The sequence below is a fragment of the Chionomys nivalis genome, chromosome 4 (assembly GCF_950005125.1).
Source record: "Chionomys nivalis chromosome 4, mChiNiv1.1, whole genome shotgun sequence".
NCBI classification, from domain to species: domain Eukaryota; kingdom Metazoa; phylum Chordata; class Mammalia; order Rodentia; family Cricetidae; genus Chionomys; species Chionomys nivalis.
Genome location: NC_080089.1, coordinates 30,008,665 through 30,031,287, shown reverse-complemented (window position 1 = coordinate 30,031,287; position 22,623 = coordinate 30,008,665). Strand labels below are relative to the sequence as shown.

At 43.3% G+C, this 22,623-nt stretch overlaps 1 protein-coding gene across 2 annotated transcripts in view; it reads right to left on the bottom strand.

Moving 5' to 3' along the window:
- Window positions 1–22,623, bottom strand: part of Snx19 (sorting nexin 19) — a 35,896-nt gene that overhangs the window by 4,354 nt on the left and 8,919 nt on the right. For both annotated transcript variants that reach the window (XM_057766975.1, XM_057766974.1), the window contains exons 6-10: window positions 21,909–22,005; window positions 21,245–21,425; window positions 18,969–19,098; window positions 849–1,033; window positions 134–221 (exon numbers count right to left, since the gene is read on the bottom strand). In XM_057766975.1, coding sequence (XP_057622958.1) covers window positions 134–221; window positions 849–1,033; window positions 18,969–19,098; window positions 21,245–21,425; window positions 21,909–22,005 — 681 coding nt within the window. The remainder of the gene's footprint in view (window positions 1–133; window positions 222–848; window positions 1,034–18,968; window positions 19,099–21,244; window positions 21,426–21,908; window positions 22,006–22,623) is intronic.

Here is a 22,623-nt window from a genome sequence, read left to right as displayed (position 1 = left end):
CTGGATTACCGACCCTTTGGTCAGCACAAGTGCAGACCTATTCTGACAGTGGGCTCTGCCCTTAACAACCTTATACCTGTGACAGCAGACAGCTCTACCTACGCTGTGCTGGGTATTACGTACTCCGGCCTACCTGTTGATGAGGGGTTGCTGGAATGACTCCAAGACTAGACTCCAGCTCAGCCGGCACTTGTTCACCCCCAGGATGTCCACTAAAAAATCTGAAGGAGAAAAACCAAGTAAGACCACCGCAGCCTTAGAATCAAAGAAGAGCATCTCCCAGAACTCGTGCTAGCCCACAGATTGGCTACTTCTAGCACAGCCCTAAGGTACACAGCCAAATGAAAATACCATAGAACAGAGAGAAGTTGTGAAAAAAATACGGCTTTTAAAAATATGTAACTTAGAATGCGTCTCAGGGGCTTTGCGACCTGCCACAAAGGTGGAGAGATATTTTTGAGGCCAGTGCTTAGACTGGTGAAAAAGTAACTCAAGTGGGTTGTCCAGAGCTGAACTCATTACTCTTCCCTGGTTACCACAGCCACAGGCAACAAACGGCCTTCCCTGGCACTGAAAAGCAACACAAGAGAAGGCCGTGTTTTTACTATTGCTAAGGACACAATTAATCAAGTGTGAGCTCTCAGGAGGCAGCATGCTCTTCTCTAGTCCCCAAAAACCATCAGTTAGCAGAGAATCACAGCCGTGGCCATCCTCCCATCAGTTGGAGAAATGGGACCCTTAAGGACCCTTTTGGAGATGGGGAAGGTGTCAGGCAGCAGTGGCAAAGCAGGATGGGAGGAAAGAATATACATTAGCAGAAAGTATCACCATCTCACTGGCCCCATTACCTGGCAGGATACTCATCAAGCTCTGCAAAGCCTGCTTCTCAGTAGCTGCTTTCTGTGCCTGAGTCCTCCCAGGCCGTGGACACTTAGGCAACACCCCACCAGGCCAGACAGATTCCCGAAGAAGCCGGAGGTACTGCACCCAGCGCTGGGGACACATCAGATTAGCCACCTGGACTTCTAGCCATCTGTGGTAGAAGAGAAAAGAAAGCTCTGAAAAACCAGGCACTTTCAAGGCAACAGGCTAGCTGTCTACCTCTCCTTTCAGACTCATATTTTGAAATCCCAGCTGTGAAGAGACAGTATTAGTGAGCATGGGCTCTGAGGTAATTAGGTCATGGGCCATAGCCCCTGTGAACATGGCTGTAGTGTTCTTTCTAAAGAGACCTAAGCCTCCAAAAGACGTGTTTCATCTTTTACCATGTAAGAACATAGGAATGAGATAGAAATCTGTGAACCAAAAAGTAGGCATATGACTGATTCTGTCAGTATCAGGATCCTGACTTCTCAGTCCTGAGAAGTGTGAGAAGCGAATTTCCATTGTTTACAAGCTTTACGTATCCATTATATTTTTCCTAGGTTAGTCCTAATAGACTAACAAGACTAACAAGAGTTATAACTAACAATAACAAGAGTATAACTAACAAGAGTATAACTCATGTATGTAGCCACAGTCTTACTGGAAAACCAAGCCAGCTCAACAAGTGGGACCACACATTTCAAGACAAGCAATTGTGATAACACTGTACCAGGCCCTTGCAGAGGAAATGCTAGTGGGCCCCAATCTCAAATTAATCTTTGGGCTGTACCCAGAGTCTCCTTTTCTCCTGTACTCACTGCCCTGGAGTTAAAATGGTGATTTCCACACAATTTCTTATTCTTCTTCCTTGCCATCTGGTATGGTCAGGAGGCCTGTAAGGCCTTTGTCTTCAGGATGTTCTACACCACACACTGCTTCAAGCTCTCTTCTCTGCTTCCACAAAGTCGCATGCAAACACTCACTCCCTGTTGCATAAACTCTCCTTGAGAGGCCCAGTTCAAGTGTTCTCCTCCTGACGCCTCCTCCGGCATTTGGTGCTGTCAGAAGGTGGGTAGTTAACACACTCTGGCATATGAATTCCTTTCCTATGTGTTTAGAGCTTTATGTTTTAACTAGACTGTCAGTTCCACAAGAATTCAATGCCTTGTACTTCTTCAAAATCCCCAAAGTACCTTGTGGCCCAAGAAATGTTTGCTGAGTGACATCTAGTTTCATTATGAAGGCCTTTCCCTCTGTCTTGCTTTCAAACATGATTCACTAACTCTCAGGCACAGATAAACCAATTCTGGAGCTCAGCTGAAAACCTGGAAGGTGTGTCAACATTATTCTTACGTTTCCGTATTTTTCCCTAGTGACACCTAGTCACTGTTGAGGCCTCCTTAGTATGTATCTCCTTGGAGACAGGCATGGCTATGTTGGTCAAGGATGGACCACCAACCACTTCTACTTATATCCAGAAGGTTGTTTGGGACTACACTACATGACAGCTCATGCCATTGCTCTTATATCCAAACTACCTGCCAGTCATCCAAGAGAAGAGGGGCCGACAAGGCAAACTTTATTTAACCTCCATTCTTCAGACTGTCTGCATTCCACTCACGCTGGGCATTCCAGTCCTGGGGGCTGCAATCCCCCAAGTTCGGGGGCTCACAAATGATTCTAAGAATAGGAAGTCCAAAGGTAACAGCAGGGCAAGAATGGCAGGCACCGATAGAGATCAAGCGCGGCACAAAGCCTCTCTTGCCCAGAATAGCCAACAGGATCGTGCCTGTTATTATTAGGGCTGCATCTCCTTTCACAAGGCTTTTCATTCAGCAGGCCTAAGCCACCTGACAACAGGGATCTAGTGGCAAGAAGAATTCCTGTTCCTGTTTATAGCAGAGCAGCACCCAAGGGAGGTAGCTGCAATGACCTGATCAGGTTCTCTCCAGGGGTAAGGTGGCTGCAGGACTCCCTCTTCCCTGAAAGCCATGTAAGCGTTTGCATTTTTTACTAAGGTGAACCATGCGTGCTAGCTCTCATCTAAGAATGGGGGAAATGGGCAAAGGCTTGCTTGCTAACTCAAATCTTCAAAGAGAGTGGCGAATCTTGACACAAGACATATTAAGCAGGATGAGATTAGCTCAGCTTCATTCGTGTATGTATAGAAAAAACTAGCCTGTCTCTTTTCCTGTCTTCTGGGCTGGTAATGTGGTATTCAAACTCTCCGAAGCAGCCACAGTATCCACACAATCTTTCCTTAGACAAGAGTGCATCTGGGTGCATCACATTTTCTGGGCAGTGAAAGAGTGGCCAACGCGCCAACCCCTGACCTCTCCAGCTCCACCCTTCCATTTGTTTCTCAAACTTTAACCCCCTGACCTCTACTGAGCTCACTCAGAGATCAGGGGTTTTGAGTCTACATTAATTTATCCAGATTTTACTATGGCAAGGATGTCCTCTTTGCTGTCTCCCACAGGAATTTAGCATCTCATGCACTGACGCAGGGTGCAAACAGTGTTTAGTATGTTGCAAAGCATAAACTTATACAAGTCTGACTATAATTCTTCAAATTCTACGAACGCTGGGAAGAAGAATCAAAGCCCAAAATGGTAAAATTCAGTTCCTGGAGATGGGGCTGAGTTGGTAAGCTAAATATGTGGAGGCAAAGCAGGGGAACTGTCAGTGAGGCCTGGAGCCGCCAAGCTAATGCAACAATCACTGGAAGGCAGGACGAAGTTGAAGCACAGAGCTGGTCATCTGAAGGCCCCAAAGTCAACCCCAGGAATGTCTGAAACAAGTTTAGGGCAAACTGGCAGAAATAGAAAAGAATTCAGGTCTACAAAGAAGAGTTCTAGAGTGCATCTCACAGGTCACATGTGGCACATGTGTTTTAAATAGCCATTCTTTCCAGAACTGTCCACTTTCCCCAGCCCCACCTCACTTCCTGGTCCTAGTCAACACATCCTCTGTGCTCTAACTGGAGGGCTGGTGGTATCTCATCATGAACAACAAACACTCCAGTGCTGCAGGGAAAAGTGACCAAGCGCACACTAAGAAGACTGCCCCCATAACTACCCTTGCCTAAGCGGCAAGCTCCTCAAACACTACTCTTAAGTGTCTAAGCTGTCTTTAATCCAGTCTCTAAGACATGTTTTAGTATTACATAGGATGTATTTCTGAGCTGTAGATTCAGGTATTTGGTATAATTTGCTTTTCTTGATGTCTACATAGAAACAAACACCAGGAGATTCTAGAAAACAAAGAGGGATGAGATTCTAGCCCCAGGTTCCCTTTCTTTTATTCTGTCATTTTTCTCTAAGCCCATTTATTTAATTTTTTTGAGATTTTATTTTATTTATATGGGTATTTTACATCCATGTGTATCTGTGCACCATGTGTGTGCAGGGTCTGTGGAGGCCAGAAAAGGAGGTTTGATCCCCTAGGACTGTAGTTAGAGCTGACTATTGGGCACCATGTGGATCCAGGGAATTGAACCTAGGTCCTCTGCAAGAGTGGTCAATGCCCCAACCCCTGACTCACTTCTCCAGCCCCACCCTTCCATTTCTTTATCAAACTTTAACCCCCCGACTTCTACTGGGCTCACTCAGAAATCAAGCTACCTACAAGCCACAGGAAAGGCAGACATGAAAGAGTGATCAAGAAAGCATGATCTTGTGATCCTTCATTTGTTCCTTTTTTCTATTGCATACATTATCCTATTCCTTTAAAATTTTCTCTTTAAAAATTATTTTCTTGTTTACTTATGTGTATGTGTAAGTGCATATGGATATCCAGAGAGGCCAGAAGAGGACTTTAGCTCTACTGGGAACTCTACTGGTTGTGAGCCACCTACATCGGTCCTCTGTGAGAGCATCAAGTCCCCTTGACTGTTGGGTTCTTTCCAGCCCTGTCTTACTCATTCTTAACACAGCGAAGGAGAAGTTAAAAAGAGATCTGTATTGCTGTAGCTCCCTTAAGTAAAGGGATGAACTGGTGGACTGAAGCAGGGTCTCTAGCCTCACGTAACCCAGACTGGCCTTGACACGTCATCTTCCTACCTTTACCTCCTGCTGCTGGGACTGTCCTGGGACTTCACTATAACCAGCTCTCTTACCCTCTGGTTAACCTAAATCTAAAGTTTCAAGGTGGCTATAAACACACACACATCTCTCTCACCAGTTATCAGAAGTAACTTCTGCTGCATCACTTACAACACAAATACCATTGTTTATGTAACACAAGACGCCTGAAGTAAACACACTGAAATAAACGGTAGAGAATAGCCTCCAGCAGCACCGGCTTTATTTCCCATCACTATTCCAGGTCTGATATTTGATTTAGAGAGGCCTTTTTCTGTCACTCTACCTTTATTCCTCCACTCTCCAAACCCCACTCACAAGCTTAGTCTGTCAAGCATCTGGGAATGGAAGACTCCAAAATAGCAAATAACATGACCAAAATTCAAAACGAAACAAACAACAATAACAAAAAAGGATACCTAAGAGACTGTACTGGGACATCTGGGACATTGGAGGGGCTTCTGCTTTGCCAGATATGAAAGGAGGGTATGAAAATTAGGGCTTGCAGCTACAGAGGAATGCATGTTACTCCATGTTCAGAAGAACCTGGTCTGAAATAGCTACAGATAGAGAAATGGAGCAGGGGCTAAAACGGAGACAGTTTAATACCAGGGCTTAGGACAGCACTTCAAGGTTAGTAGAAGGTCACATCCCATCAAAACAGCAGAATCAAATCCCCCAAGGGAGGGGAGAAGACATTGGAGACGGTGTCTAATGGAGATAGTTGAGTTCTCCTCTCACTTCTTATCTAAGAGAGCTACAGGCTAAGCGAGGGAAGGTCCTGGATTAAATGACTTAAATGGAAGAGAAATGACGGTGAAGTCATGAAATAGAAAATAGTGTATTAATAATATTCTAACAAAAATTCCCCGTGTATTCTGAATGAAAGAAAATAAGAGATCTCTTAATTATCTACTGTGCTGTACCCCATAGCCCAAGAAGATACTCCAACCTCACTGAAAGGTATCAAATACAGTTCAAAGAAAAGAGAGAAAAGGTGATCAGGTTCAAGCTGACCTTTAATGACCTGTTCTTCTGTTTACGGCCATCTTCCACCATTTGAAACAGACCTACAGTATATTAAAAGTGGCGACTCACCATAGGACCCTTGAAGGAAGGTTTCTGACCATATTCTTCTTGATGGTTTAGTCAAACCATCTTCTTCAAACTAATTCTTCACCGTGAGGGCTATTCTGGGTGTTAGGAAGTATTCAACTAGTATCTCTGTCCCTCTACCTAACTAGATAGTAGCTCTGACAATCAAAAGTACTCAGACATTGCCATACGCCCCCTCAGAATAACATGGCTCTGGTTGAGAATAATTGCACTAGACTTAGGGTTGTTTAGATTCAATATACTGGGCCACTTTCACAGTGAATTTTAAGAGCTCAGCAGTTTAACACACTTAGCATATTTCAAATTGTGGCTGGATATCATTAGTGAACATGTGCTATCATTTGTAACAACAATTTAAGAACTCTAAGTAGAAACTGAATAGGAAATATACAGGTGTATTTTATATTTTAGGATAGTTTTGTTTGTCTCATGCATGCACATGCCTACATGTATATAGATTAAATATGTATGTATAACTGTATACATGTCTGTACACATGTGCATTCAGCAAAATTTTCAAGTTAAAATTTATTTCTTCCTGTGGACAGAAGTTTTCAGAAAAGTTGCAATACAATGATACAATATAACGGACTAGGAATTCCAAGAAAGCCTAAGTCATTTTTCATTTCCTAGAAATATCAGCCACCTCCCAGTGTCCTGTAAATTATATACTTAGCACACTGAGCACTGGTTCACTGCTCAGTAGCACTAATCTATAGAGTGGGAGAGAAAGCAGCCCCAGGGAAGGCACAGTGCAGACCTAGGTCTTTCCCATTAAGTAAACTGCTTTTGCCGGTTTCACACTTGATAGAGCAGCTTCTTTCCCAGATTCCTTTCTCAGGCCTCTTTTCCTGCAATGGCCCCTTCTTGTGTTTATTCACAATCTCTGTTGTCAGCTGGCAGCTTTACACTTCTCAGTCTGATAGCAAGCCAGACGCAAGTTCCTCGGCTGTGTCTGAGAAAGTTCAACATTGCTGCCCTCTGACTGTGTATTTAGGTCACTAACCTTTCCTGTCCTCTATAGGAGAAGAATGAGGAGGAAATGAACTCTGAGGGTGAAAGAGCTCCAGCTTCTTCCTCCATATACTTATTGTGAATCTGAAATGGCTTACTGGGTATGTACAAGCCTTCTGTGATTTCTGCTTCCATGGTTTAGATCATGGGTCTACATCTCTAAGTCAAGTCATCAAAAGAAGACCTAACCCTCCTTAACACTACAGCTATTTAGGGAAAACAGGCAATGGCTTTATGAAACATAATTTTAATAAATCTTTCAGAATTACAGGCAATATATATTTAAACTTCTTTTGTATCTATGGGTATATTGCCTCCATGTATGTCTTTACACCACATGTGTGCCTGGTACCTGCAGACGCCAGAAGAGGAGATCAGATCCCCTGGGACTGGAGTTATCATCATGTAGGTGCTTGGGATCGAACCTAGGACTTCAGAAGAGTAGCAAGTGCTCTTAACATTGGAGCAACAGCCACTATTTTCTTTTTAATTAAAAATCTATAACTCATAGACTAAGTTAATATGCATTAAGAATTCAAGGATCTTAAGCAAGAAACTTCTAGCAACCTTCTGTTGAACTGTAGAGATGATCTTTCTCAGTCTGACACAAGTAAATGTTGAGAACCAATAAGAAGCCTTTAGAAGTGGCTTACAGAAATAAACAACTTAAGAACCAGAAAGGAACTTATCCTATCCAACTTCCTTTTGAAGCAGAGTCCTGCTCTGTAAGTTCAAGGCACGTTGTTGTCTTGTCTGCTGAGTCTAGAAATAGGCTTTTATTTTACTTCTGCCATTCATTAGCAATGTGTCCTTAGGGAAGCTTAATCAAAAGCATTAACTTTAGTATATTAGAAGTGCTTTTTAAACACTGTCTCCTTGTGAGTTCTACTCCCTTGTTTTAGATTTATCCTCTGGGTTAACAGTATTAGGGCAAATCTATCTCTAAAGATGGTACATTACAGTTTTAATTCAGTAATTATTCCAGTCTTCCTCTCTTCTATAAGCTACATAGACATGACTCTTCCAGTTTCAAAGCTGGGTACCCATCAGCCACCTAATGATGTCTTGAATGATGAAGAGAAATGAACTACTTCTCATCTTGGCTCCATCCTCTAAATTTCTGCTGCTTCAAGATTCCTTTCTAAAATTAAGAGTACCCAGAACCAAATATGCCTGAGAGGTGACCTGACTTGCTGCATGTAGGGAACAGAACCCTACATTTGATCTTGATGCTGTCTGTCAGTTGACAGTTGACAACTATGCTGGCGTTTGGGCATACACAAGCACTAACTGACACTGCCTTTGCAGTCAACTAAAATCATTAAGTCCACATATGTACATTAAAAAAAATAACAGTTTGTCATGAAATCCGTAAATGTGCAATATAAACATGTAGGAGTCAGGTATGGTAACACATGTCTGCAATCCCAGAAAGGAAGGTAGAAGGAGGGGGATCTGAAGGCCTAGGTCTATCTGTATGAGTAGAAAGACCCTGTTTCAAAGAAACAAAAAAGAAAATCTAAAATTTAGCTTATATGTATGCCATCCAAATTCTATTTTGTGGTCTTAGATAATAATGCCAACCTTTCAAATCTTTTTGAATATTCATTTTGTCATTCCTCTAAGGTTGGGTTGTTTCCAAAATTACTGATGAAAAACACTGAAGAGGGGAAGGGAGGAGCAATTCTCCATCACTAGAAATGGCTTCCCAGGAAAAAAGCATCAGTTTATCCCACCCCACCCCGGGTGTGTGTGTGTGTATAAAAACCACTTGAACTAGCCACAAATTACTTAAAAGTGCTAATTGATCCTGGTCAAATATGTTCATCTTTATCTACAGACATATCATAACAAATACCTGTTGAAATGCAGACATATGTTACCATCACTATTTCCTTTCATTGTTCTGTCAAAGAAGTTATCTTAACTAGGCAGAGCATGCACCTACAGAATCCTTTCCACCACCTCGGATTCACTGCTTCCTTTCCTGAGTGTTCAGAAAACATTTGAGTCCACAACCTATATCTATATTTTTAAAGGAAAGACATTTGTCCATATGTAATCCATCCCCAAATGATCATTTCTTATTGACCTTGGATCTCTAGTGGTAAATATAATTTATCCAGTTTCACAGACTGTACTCATCTATGTTAGGTACATGATCTTAGAGTATGACCACAGTACAAAATTAGCTCTGTACAAAGCACATTCCCCAATATTTAAAGAAGAAAACAAGTGGTAAGCTTTTAATTATCCATGCTTCTGGTGGAGGACAATGACAGATTTAAAGTCCCGTGGACAAGGTATGGCAGTGCAAACCTGCAATCGTATCACTTTGAGGCTGAGGCAAGAGGATCATGAGTGAGGCCAATGCGGGCTACAAAGTAAGACTGTCCCAAAGCAAACAGATAAGCAGGCACTGGGCATGGTGGCATTCAGTTGCAATCCTAGAACTTGGGAAGGTGAGATAGAAAGAGTAAGGGCTGGAAGCCAACCTGGGCTACATCGTGAACCCTTGATATGAAAAACAAAACAAAACAGAAACAAACTCGCAAGAGACTGTATACAATACAGAAATGCTTTGTATTTGCATTCCATACGTAGTTACACAAATGTCTGCTCATAAACCTTAGCTTTACATTCCTAATAATGACCCCTTTGAAAGCTAGCAGGCAAATTAAAATGTAGGCTGTACACCAGCTGCAAATGGGTGCTGTCAGGAGTATGTGGTAATAAGTCAGCTGATGTAGAATGAGGAATTCATCATGAATAATCCATGCAATGGGCAAGTCACACATACTTATGCATCCCACTGGAAGGGACAGGAGGTGAAAGGCAAGGGTTAGTGGCCCAGCCATGGCTTCTTTCTGCACACTATAAATCTCAGAGAAGGCAGATAGCTGCCGGCTGACTGCCTACGCTTCTGTTGGTTTTCTTGGCAAGTGAGCTCTGACGACAGAAGGGGCTGAAAGTCAAACAGAGAGGTCTAATGATGACTAGGTCAGCCCTGCGTTTTGGGAAGTGCCATTCATGGATGGAACAATACCAAGCTTCTTCCAACCAATTTTTTGAAATAAGAAAGAAGAAAAGAATGCAGCAGGATGGGGGTAGGGTGGGGACATCAACAAAAATCAAAAGCTGGGATCCCTTTCTAACAAATATGGCATGGAAAGAAGACATTTATAGATCTTGAGTTTGGGGAGACATGAGATGGAGTGAAAGGGTGATCTGCAGACATTCTTCCAGATTCGGGCACTGTGACACCTTTAAGACTTTAATTTGAAAGCTTATTACATATGTCTAGTGTGCTTCTGAAGACAGTCAAGCCTTCCCGCCATTTGTTAGGAAGGCACAGCATAACTACAAACACCTCTGGCTGGCTTCACTTCTTAGAAGTTAAATGAACTGAGTTTAGGTCTCTGTCTTTTTAAAATAGGAGAATTCTTATGCTCTCTTCTTCACAAGATGAACTGGAAAAAATGAAAAAAATGAATGTTTTTGAATATGCTGTGCTTATGCATGTGGCAGAGAAAATGCCCCCTTTTGATCTTTGTAACAACCACTACCAGATCTAGAGATCAGGACAGCAGAAGACAGTGAGCTTTGTACTTCATGCCTCAATTTCCCTTCTTCCCAGCAGGGTCAGGGAAAGAAAGACAAAAATAGTAAGCCAGTAGACAGTAAGTAAGTTAGTAGTGAAGAGTGACTAACCAGACTGGAGAGAAGCCTGTGGAGTTAGGGACAACATGAAAATTATGTCAGAACCTTCCCAAAGCTTAACCTCTGTATCCTAAACAATGACACGTTCATCTTTGAGACTAGAAGATGCACACTGCCCCTTTCCATCTCCCCAGCCCCATGTGAACTGCAGGTCTTGCTCATTCACAATCCCTAGGTAGTTATTCCGAGCCTGCCTTTCTCAGTGGTGTGCAAAGGCAGGGAGGTGGCTAAGAAGGCAAGGGTAATTAAAAGGGCCACCATTCAGAAGAAAATGGAGTCAGCTGAAGGGGAAAGGGCAGTGAGAGGCTGCGAAGTCCTTAGTACTGGAGCAGCAGGAAGAAAGGCAAGATACAAAGGAAGGAAGAAGCCGTAATTTAGTGGTTGTCCTGACAACCAGGGTTCCTATTGCTCCTAGCAACTTTAACTCACTGGGAGTGCTCCCCTCTTGGCTGAGGGCATGATCACCACTGGAGGGAAGAAGAAAGGACACAGAGGGAGAAGAGCAAGTAATTATGAGCTCTTTATTAGAAGGGGAAACTTTCACATGTCCCCGCTATTAGAAGCACCAGAGTTAGAGTGTGCACAGTCAGGATTTGGAAGAGAACTACCTGGGATCCTATTTAAATAAGTAGACATAGCAGGGCTTCAAGTCAGGCAAAGGAAATGGCCACAGAAGGCTGGAAAACACCAGCCTTGAGAACAAATAATCAACAGGAGAAGGAGATGTCCCCGAGAAAGAAACAGTAGGAATACTGGCAGGGGAACAGGAGAGAAGAAAAAGAACTGGGTGGGGATTCACCTGGGGAGTTATTTAATAGCACTGGCTTTTGCTTTCCTGTCTTTAGGATGATTTCCAAACCTTCTCAAGTCGAAGGCTATGCTGACACCAAGGAGAGACACTCAGCATACAAGGACAGCATGGTAGCAGCTCCAGAGTCTCTGATAATCAGCTGTAGTTAGAAAACGTGAGAAGTAATGCATAAAATTCAAGAAGAGAGACCACAGCAGAGAGAGAAAGGGGCTACCAGGGGCTAGTCTTGACACGCATTACACAGGAAGTCTCCCTCACAGACAGGCTTAATTCTCCTCGAGAACTGCAGTTGGCTGGCCCTGACATTAGAGTGAGAGTAAAGCGTAGTCCTTGAGTCCATATTTTCTCCTTCCCTGCTCCAAACAAGCTTTCCTCCTGTACAGGGCACCTGATGGCAACTATAAGGACATAGTAAAGATCAGAATGGAGCTGGAGGTTTAGTTCAATGGCAGAGCATTTGCCTAACTCATGGGAGGCTTAATCCTCATGTGGGGGAAGGAGGGATAAAAAATGTACATTAACATTGATTGCTTCTCCAAGGTGAGCTAATAGTAGTGAGCCACAGGATCTCAATGCCTGGCTGAAAGAAATGAGAAATGTCCATGATCATATCATAGTTTCCTAAGACAATAGCATTGGGCAGTGTGGCCCTGATGGTCTCTACTTCAGTCAGATGTATCATCATGTATGTCTAAGGCTTTGGGATCCAAAAGGGCTTGAATGTAGGTGATCTCATAGAGGACTGGCAAAATTCCTCCAATTCAGATGTGCAACTGGCTCATTATTACCACATCTATAGTTTGTTCTGTTCTGAATGCATCAGTTCCAGCACAGAATTCATAAGGGACAGAACCCACTCAAAAGGGCATCTCTGACAGGCCTGAGCAGAGAAAAATAGCATGCTGAGGACCCATCACAAAGGAGGGAGGAAAAGGAATGTGGAAGACGAAAGAAACTCAGCTTGTTTATGTCACTGGCACCACGGAGTGGCTTCTGAATTATGGGGCAAGGCTTTGGGCATTATCACTAGCTAAGGCAGGAGAACTTCTACTGCAAAAAAAGGCGAATGGGTATTTTTTAACCTGCAGCGCCACCTGTTGCCTATAGGGAGAATTCTGGTACTCAGTTTTCCAAGTTGCAGATGTTCAGAGAGCCAGGTTAAAACCATTCAAAATATGAGATACTTTCTATTTAAAAGTACAAGTAACATACTCTATTTAAAAATGCGTCACCATTTGAAATACTACTTAGCTTAAATGATGACTATCTTATAAGATCCAGCTCCAAACACTTTAGTAAGCCTTTAGTAAGCCTTCCTAAAATTTATTCCACATTAGCTTTTCCCTAAATGACCTACTTAGAGAACAGTTTAGACAGAGTGAGGTGAAGTGACTTGTTTTCTAGGTCACACAGGTAGTGAGGCACATGGCAGGATTTAAATTTGGACCTGTCTGATTTCAATGTCCACATCCATTCTTTCTTTGTAGAGAAGGGGAATAGACAGCATCACAACAGGACATGTTTCCAGACAGGGTAAGCTCACTGGGTCCTCACAGTGGGGTCAACATGCTCAAGGGCACTGTGCCTTTTTGGAAAGTAAAATGGAGCCATTGTGGTAGACGGCCTGAAAGAAAAGCCTCTGTGTGCAGGCACAACCATGGCTCTGGGTATCAGAGCTGCCCAGTCCAGCTGGGGACTTCCTGCGAGGGAAGGCTGGGGAGATTCTGTTTCTCTGGGTGCCTCTTGCCCCCAGCACTGCTGAAGATGCTTGGCATTCTCACTAGTGACAAGCAGAACTGCGTGTGACCACGCACATCTTCTCATTTGACATAAATCCAGTCTGTCTTGTAGGTGTCAGTCAGATGAAGGTGAGGACACAATTGTGAACAGGACAGCCTTTGTCTTCAAGGATCTCACACATTCAAAGCTATTGTCAAAACCTCAGACTCCCAGATTCCTACTTATGGTTGCACTTAAGCAACAGCTACCAATAATGTGGCTTGTTAATGAAAGCCTCTTTGAGTTTATGCCTCAATATTCTGCATTTCCCCTTCATTTTCTAATTAGTGCTCTATTTCTTTTGGGCTATATGACAATTTAAGAACATATAAAATACACAAAAGAACAAACACAATTCACAGGCAGAAGTTATTCGGTTACACATCTATCACAAAGTTAAAGACACATTAAGTAGAGATTTTCATATGTACTAGGATAGGGCATGGTGTCTTTAACATAATGTGAAATTAGAGCAAGTTATATCTCCCCAAATGCAAGGCAGACAATGTATATGGTAGACAAAACTGCTGGGGTCCCTCCTGACCCAGTCCACAGAGGTCAAGGGCTTCCTCTTACTTAACATCCCTCATGGAGGAAGCATGACATGAAACATCCTTCTTCTCAAGGAGACACTATACAATCTGAGCAAAGCTATCACTGCAAACACAAATAAACAACCCCTAATTTCAGCACCTTTAGAAACAGCCCAAGTCAATGATACTCGTAGGCTTGAAATAACCTAACACAAGAAAGTGAAGACTTACTTGCTGAAAAGGATTCGGGGCTCTTCCAAAAGCACATACTGTTTCTAAAGAAGCTGTCGCAGGAAGAAGTCAGGTGTGAGACAAAGACACTGGAGCTGTACTGGAAGGTGTGAAGTCACAGAGTAAAGGGACACAGCACATGTGTGGCTGACTCTGAACTGTCTGACATTCTTTCTCCAGTTGTGAACAGGGTGTAGAATAGAAACGCTAGGAAGGGCTAATCTCTGGCCCAGCAGTCCTTCGAATTAAGTCAGAGTCTGCTGATGGAGACAAGTGTATGTGGTATCATCAGATGCATCTGACCCAGAGACCAGTCTGGGGAAAAGCAAAGACTAGATGGGACTAGGAGTCTAGAACCTAGGTACTCTTTTGTGAGGAAGTTTGCACACCAAAGAGGCAGGCAGTGTGAGTGGAAGGAAGTGTGTATCAATTTCCTCACCTGCAAAATGTGAGCATGCATGCCTATCTTACAGAACTGCACATCAGTGTATATGGTAAGTAGGCGCACCTGCTATAGTGAGTATGTAATAATGTCAGCTCCTTCCTGCTGTAATTGCTTGTATCCTTTTGGGGTCCAGCCTTCAGTTTCTCTTAATAACTACTGTCACAAAGGCCTCTTGGGTTGTAACATGCACATACTCACTGAGAAAGAAACCTTGAGTGGAGTTCTACCCCAGTAACACCTACAACTCTGACGTGGCTTAAGAGAACAGTAGAAGGAGTGTTCATATCAGCCATTGCTAATTGCCCTTAGGAGCAAGGCTATCCCACTGGGTAGCCTACACTCTCTACTAGTCCCATGCTCTGCCTCCACCTTCTGGACTTTCTTGGGAGATAGAGTGCGCTGAACACCTTTCCTGAGAGGATCCATGGCCTAGCATAAGCTTTAGAATTGCACTGAATATTGAATTTAAAGGTTTACTGCTGTTGGATTTCTTCAACCCACATGTTCATTTCTTCTTTTTGCTATACTTACTTACTTATGTATTCTTTACTCTCCTCTACTTCCTCTACTGTGTCAGGTAATTCCATCTCCATATATCCCAGACACATAGACACACACTCATTTTCTCTCTTTCTCTCACACTTTAAGAAATCTAGACAAAGATGCCAGGAATGTGTCTGCTGGACTTTTGACATAGGGTCTGATGCCATCTTCGGGGCCATGGGGAGGGCAGAGTCATGGATATGGCATTCACGTACTCTGATGCTGGCCTGGCTCCTATTTTTATCAAGGCATGGCTCTGGGCATCTAGGCAGGGAGCTGGTCCAGCTTCTTCTCATTCCTTTACTCTCTACATCAGGGCTCCAAAATAATTTTACCCCTTTCCTTGGCTGGGTCTTCCTGCCCCAAGCTTTCTACCATCAATGGGGCACAGTGCATCTCTCCTTCCCTCAAACCCAGACTAGCTCTGAATGCTTTTCCAGTTTCCTAAATCGAGCTCTGATGCATACAGGGAACTGCTGTATTTCTTATGTTTTCAGACACGAGAAGTTTGCACAAGCTGGCTTCATGGTTCCTTGGCTTAGACTGCTATCCTCACTCCCCTTTCCTCCAAATAAGGAGCTCTCCTTGTTACATAATTGGATGTTCCCAGCACAGAAGCTGACATGAGGTCAGCCACGCATGCGTGCAAGACTTGCCTTTGACTTAACGATACCTTTTTTGGGCAACTAACTTCTCTTGAGCTTCCCTCCCCCACTCCCTCCACACTATCAACAATCAAGGGAGATTTATAAGCCTGGCACAGATTAGCACTCCTCTGAAGTTGGCTTAGAAGGGGGGTCATGGGGTTGGATTTACTCTGTCTCCCCTGCCCCGCCTTTGCAGGCTACAGAGAGTGCGCTTACAACTTGGCAGGAGTCCCTGGAGTCCAAGGCAGTTCTGTATATAGGTCTTTTAAGGGAGCAGGGAGAGTAAAGGAAGCTGGAAGCAAGAGAAGGAAGCATGAAGCACGTCTGCTTGGAGATAGCGAGCTGGAGGGTGGAATGTAAGGACGTCTTAAGGGGGCATGACACCTACATCTAGGTGGCTGTCCTATCCTGGATACCCAGACTGCACAGTGGTCAGGACAAGTAAAGCTGCAACAGCAGCTAGCTGTGGCCAGGGACAACCACCAAGCTTCTTAAAGCACATAAAGGACAGGAACTCAAGTGCCCTGAGGTTTCGGATAGGAATGTGGGAGTCAGTCATGGGGACACTAGGACCTCATACATCATCCCTTGTAGTGTAGCCAAGGTGGGCATGGTGTGTGTGTGTGTGTGTGTGTGTGCGCTGCTCCAGGAGGGATCCAATTCCCAGCTTCTTTGCTTACCACACAAACACATTTTTTTTTTTTTTTGGTTTTTTGAGACAGGGTTTCTCTGTGGCTTTGGAGCCTGTCCTGGAACTAGCTCTTGTAGACCAGGCTGGTCTCGAACTCACAGAGATCCCCCTGCCTCTGCCTCCCAAGTGCTGGGATTAAAGGCGTGCGCCACCACCGCCCGGCCACAAACACATTTTTAAAAATAAAGTCCCTGGTCTATCTAGGGAAGAGAAGGAGGCTCAAGTCAGAGGTTCTCCTTGCTCCATGTAGACATGGACATCCAGTTTGGAGTCTATGAATACTTGATAATCTCTCCCAAGGGAATGATCCCCCCTCTGAGTAGTGATTTTTTGGGATGACTCTTGACCCTTGAAACCATGGGGCAAAGGTCTTATCCTGAAAGTTAAGAAAATTACTATAGATTAAAAGTGTAAAAATGTGTTTTAGATTCTGCATATGTTATTTATGAACTTTATGGTTTAATAACTCAAATTCCTTACAAGCCATAGATTTCTCATATTAGAGGTGGGAATCATAATAACTCTTTCACAGCGCTCTTTAAAAGGATTAAACTATAAAATATCCTCAAAGTGACACATATAATGTCTGAGTGAATTAATCTCTCAATAGACATTTGCTGCATAGTAACTACACTTAAGCCAAGAAGATTATCTATTGTGATAGTATGGATCCTGAAGTGAGCCCTGTTTTCTTCATGCCACCACACATCTGGAGACGTGTTGATGGAAGACTATGGGCCATAGGGGTCAGGTCCCTAAAGCCAGGGTGGAGGGAAATGTTCCATTCTTCAAAGGCCATAAGCCCTGCCCCTTCCTCTTATTAAGAAAGTGTCTAGAACATTATAAAACTAGAATGGATTCTGAGAAACAAATCAAAAACACTACAAAAAGATGGGGAAATGATTTATAGGCAATGAGAGGTCCTTGTGGCCCTTGAACTACCAGTGAAGGAGCAATTTCTCAATCTTAGCACTAGAGGCATTTTGGGAAGAGTATGTCATCGCTGTGTGTGCTCTGGGTAGGGGAAGGAAGGAGTGCAGTGGGGGGTGCTCTGTGTAACACAGATGGAAAACAGCATCAATGTTCTTCACCCACCAGATGCCTGCCAGGAGGTGTTTCTACCCTCCACCCCTACTTACAACCAAAAACTTCTCCAATGTTGCTAAATGTCCCTGGGAACAAAAGAACCCCATTGAGAATCACTGCTTTGGGGAAAATGGATAATCTATATAATATACTATCAGAAGAATCACTGTCAAAGAGGACGAGCAGAGGATTCCTCAGTTTCAGCGGCAGTGAGAGAGGATGCCATTACAAGCTCCACAGAACAAATGAAATCTGGTCTTCAGTATCTGAAAAACGTTTATTACTATGTCAGGCATGAGAGAATGGGGAAGGGCATAACAATGGATAAGAAATCAGCCACAGCCGGGCGGTGGTGGCGCACGCCTTTAATCCCAGCACTTGGGAGGCAGAGGCAGGCGGATCTCTGTGAGTTCGAGGCCAGCCTGGTCTACAAGAGCTAGTTCCAGGACAGGCTCCAAAGCCACAGAGAAACCCTGTCTCAAAAAAAAAAAAAAAAGAAATCAGCCACAGGAACCTCCACATTCATAAATTTTTCAAGCCACCTGTGAAGCCCAGACAAAGCTAAGATACAAGTCTGAGTTTCTCTTTCTGTTTTACCATCCTGTAAGCACTATGTCCTAGTAAGAGAAATGCTCACTGCACAAAGGTGAAAAACTGAACATATGCATAGCAACAAAGATTCATACCATACAACAGATTACAGACAAGCCAGAAACCATAAGCCACAGAAGAGAAGTGGAAAACTGAAGTCTGGGTTCACTCTTGGTCAAATGACTCTAAGGAGAAGGACTTTGATTACTTTTCTTTCTTTCTTTTTTTTTTTTTTTTTTTTTTGATTTTTGAGACAGGGTTTCTCCGTAGCTTTTTTGGTTCCTGTCCTGGAACTAGCTCTTGTAGACCAGGCTGGCCTCGAACTCACAGAGATCTGCCTGCCTCTGCCTCCCGAGTGCTGGGATTAAAGGCATGCGCCACTACCGCCCGGCCTGGATTACTTTTCTTAATATGATACCAATGCATGCTTGGTGACTGAGATAGTCGCTAATGTATTTAAATTGACTGCATTTTGGTGCCCTGTGTGAGAAATCTCTAATGTGTTGAACTCATGTGCTAAAGCAGGCAGACTGAGTTAAAGTACTCTAAGAACACAGGCAATGTCTCTAATTCAGTGTGCTAGATATGTCAGAAATCTTAGAGAATTGGATACATTCAAACTTTGGTCAAGGTGGTTACTAAAGGGCTTCTATAGGGGCTTCTTCCCCATACCCCTATATTAGGGAATCTACCTTCTGCTGAGTTCATGGGTTCCTTGGATGTGATATTGCACCTTCCTAGTATAGAAAAGTGTTTCATGTCCAATTTCTTAGCAAACTGAGGCTCTAATGTGACAGAGAGCTCAGCAATCTTACCTTTGAACTAGAGTTCCAAAAATAAGGTGGAAGAACTTCTGCATGCTTTCAGTACACAGCCATTTCCACTGCTCCATTAACAGCAGCAGGATCAGATCCAAGGCCGTGTCGGCTAACTCTGTCTCTGCTCCTGCGGGACAAAGGTATCACAAGTAACCCTTCCTCTTTCAGAACTTTAGGTAGCAGTCTTCTCCAGCTTCATGCCATCATCTTAGAGTTTTGAAATCCCTCTGCACAATATAAATCAAGAAACACTTGTATCTAGATCATCGAGTTATATGCTCTGTATGGTTTTCCAAATTTTTTATGTTCTGATGCTGTCTCCTCTCCACAGGTTTTTTTTTTTTTAAATCTTATTAACAAGCTTTACACTTAATTATTTTACTTATCTGGCATCGGTTTCCCCTTCCTCTGTCTTTCTCCAAGACACTGACTCCATTCTACTCCGCATAGGGGCTCACAACTGGTGACTAACTGGAATTGGCAAGGCCTTGTCCCTTCCACTCGCCCCCACAGCAAATGATGGAAAAGAGTGGGCAGATCAGGAAAAAGAGCTCAGCTTCATTCTCCTGCAGAAAACCCATCTCCATTACACAGAGCTGTGGGGTTGGGGTTCAGAAGGCTTTAGCCGGTTCTAGAAAGAGTACCATACCTCTGGTAAAATGCTATGACATTTACCAATTTTTTTCCTATTTGGAAGACGTAAGGGGCCACAGATGAGCTCATGTTTATGCTCTGCTAGAGTGACCTGAACATCTGTTTACTGGACAGGAGCATCTCTTCTCTAAATCTGTGCTGAGCTCCCGCGTCATGCTGATGTCCACGATGATTAGGGGAATCCTGGTACTTCTGCTGTAATTTTATCACTATTATTTCCAATGCTCACTCTGCTGGTCTACGCTCACTGGGGATCTCTGGAACAGCCTGCGCCAGTTTTCCTCTTCCAAGAGTATTCCAGAATACAAATCACTTTGGATTTGGGCAGATCTGTTAGAACTGAATCTCACCTTTTAAAAAACTTTGCCCAGTACCTATTTTTGTTTTTCTGTGCTGTATTTCAAGGGGGTGTGGGAAATGATGAGTTGTTTTCCATTCATTTGCTCAAAGATGGGCTATTCCTCCCTCAGGAAACAGCCTCCTCACTGCCAACATCTCCTCAGCTTGAGCATTTGTCTGCAGCTGCCACCCTGTGGTTACATCTAGTCATAGCAGTAAAGATAAAGCAAACAAGGAGCCACAAGGGCCTCTTGAAGAACAAGATAAACTCTCTAACACACAGGCATTAATAATCAAGACAATGAATACCTCAAAAACATGCCTGAAGGCTGATCTGACTTAAGTAATTCCTCACTCGATGGAGGTTTTCCTCTCAGATGACCCTAGCCTGACAATTATAGCTGCACAGGACAGTAGTAAGACCCATCTGTCACATACTTAAATTGAGGTCCACACAGTAGAAGCCAGGTAAGTTGTTCTTGGGCACCTGGGAGTAAATATGAAATTAGTTCTTTTATCCCCTTCTGATCTCAAGATTTTGTGATCATTTAGTCTTTGAGGGGTCTTTGTTTTAGTTAATTAATATAATTCTTTTTAAGTTCTATGTCACAACAACATACTAAAAGCTAGGTTCTGATTCTTCCTCTGTAGGGAACGTTTGATCTCCTGGGAAGAAAATGCTCTTCTCTCTTTTTCCCTGCAATGGCAGGAAGTAAAGTAGGACCAGATCTGAGAGAAGATGAATTCTATGTAGTGATTCTGTAGTCTACTCATGTGGAGACGCATGCTATTTAATATTTAGGCATCACTGATACATGTACAAAGGCAGAAGCTGACAGTCAGGTTGTGAAAGTCCCTTGGTAGGGAGGGCACAGAGTAAGAACACAACCTAAACTAAATATTCAGAATGATGTAAAGGAACCCAAAAAGGGACAGAGAGAAAGAAAGAGAAAGAGAGAAAGAAACATCAGGTAATTGGTACCACAGACACTGAGGGAAGGAGATGTTTAGAAGAAGACAGTAGCCCCTGTGTCAAAAACAACACACTGATACTATGCATATACTATGCATGCAGATTTTTCCCTGCTGCTTGACTGCCTCTGAGGACCATTTCCATCTTACCCAGCTCTGGCCCTAGTGTCTCTAATTCTGGAGGAGTTTAAAACATGGATCTCTTGGCCGAGCACAAGAGAAATGAGAACTACAAAGTCCACCTTCCCTAAGTCCCAGTGGACTTCTCCCTGGATCCTCTTTGAGAAAGCAGAGGTCTTGTCCCTCACCTGGGTCACTGTTGGTGAGTTCTTGGGCTACTACAGCTGTATCCCGCAAACAGTTATCCACACATTCTTTAGGGACTTGTTGGGGATCTTTATCTGGGACATCTGCTGGCTGCATTTCCAGTAACTTTGTCTGCTTCTCAATGAAGGATTCCATCCCAGACATGGACAGGATCTCTGACTCCTGGAGAAACAGTGGCAAAGATCACCAAGAATGCAGGAGATAGAATAAATGTAACATCTAGGTTTCCTATCTTCCACCTGCAAAAGTACAATGGGCACAGAGCCCACTAACCCTAGGCCACTTCAGGAAAGTTCTCACTCCTTACCCAAGTTGCAAGTAAAACTAGCCTGCTCTGGGACAATCACTTTGTACACGCTGGGTCATCTGCTCTCATCTAGAAACTGGTTTCCCTTTTTCTTCTCGTCCTATCAGAATTATGGCAAAGCCATTACCGTACGAAGCCAACTTACCAACTCAGAACTGAGAACTCTAAAGTACTCAGAGGAAACACTGTCAGCATAAAATTTCCAGACCCAGATATCAGCCAAGTCCTTGACCAGGGCACCTGATTCTTATCTTACTTCAGAGAAGCCTCCTACATAATATATCTGTAGAATCAAAACCTCAATTGTGATTCTAGCAGTTCTCTTGGTTTGCTCTTACCGCATTGCCCTCCTGGAGACAGTAGAGAACCCTGTCCTGCACCTCGGCTATACTCAGCGCAGGAGCAATTTTACTGGAGGAGAATCTCAGTCTGGACCTGACACAGAGACAAAGGTAGAATGAGATGCAAGTCAAGATCATAGTCCCTGTGAAAGAGTCTGGTAAGTATCGACAACACATTAAAGCAGAAGCATCCATGCTTACTCCAGGGGGACTTAGTGTGCTCACAACTACCTGGAAGATGGGACCCTGAAATCCCTCAAACAACGTATACCTGGTAATTCTTCAAATAGTGCCATATTTATGCTATTTCTATAGTGCATTTATGAAAGGATTCTTGTATTGTAAAATAGTGCTTAGTCTGTCATGGCTACATTCCCAGAGCCGTGATGACAGGTTTGCATAAGAAATCTGTTGAACAGATTAACAGACGAATATCATAGACTAAGGTTTTTTGTTACTGTTTTGGTATCTTTTTGGGACAATCACTTGTTTTCCTTATACTCCAAATAAGACTGGATAATCAATTGTAAATGACAACCACAAGAGGCATCATGGTTATTGTTTCATATATGAGCACCTACGGGGATGACTAGAGATTAAGAGCACCTATTGTTCTTTCAGCACCCATATCAGGTAGCTCTGAGCTGCCTATAACTCCAGTTCTGGGGGATCTGATATCCTTTTCTGTTCTCTGTGGGTACTAGCGCGCATG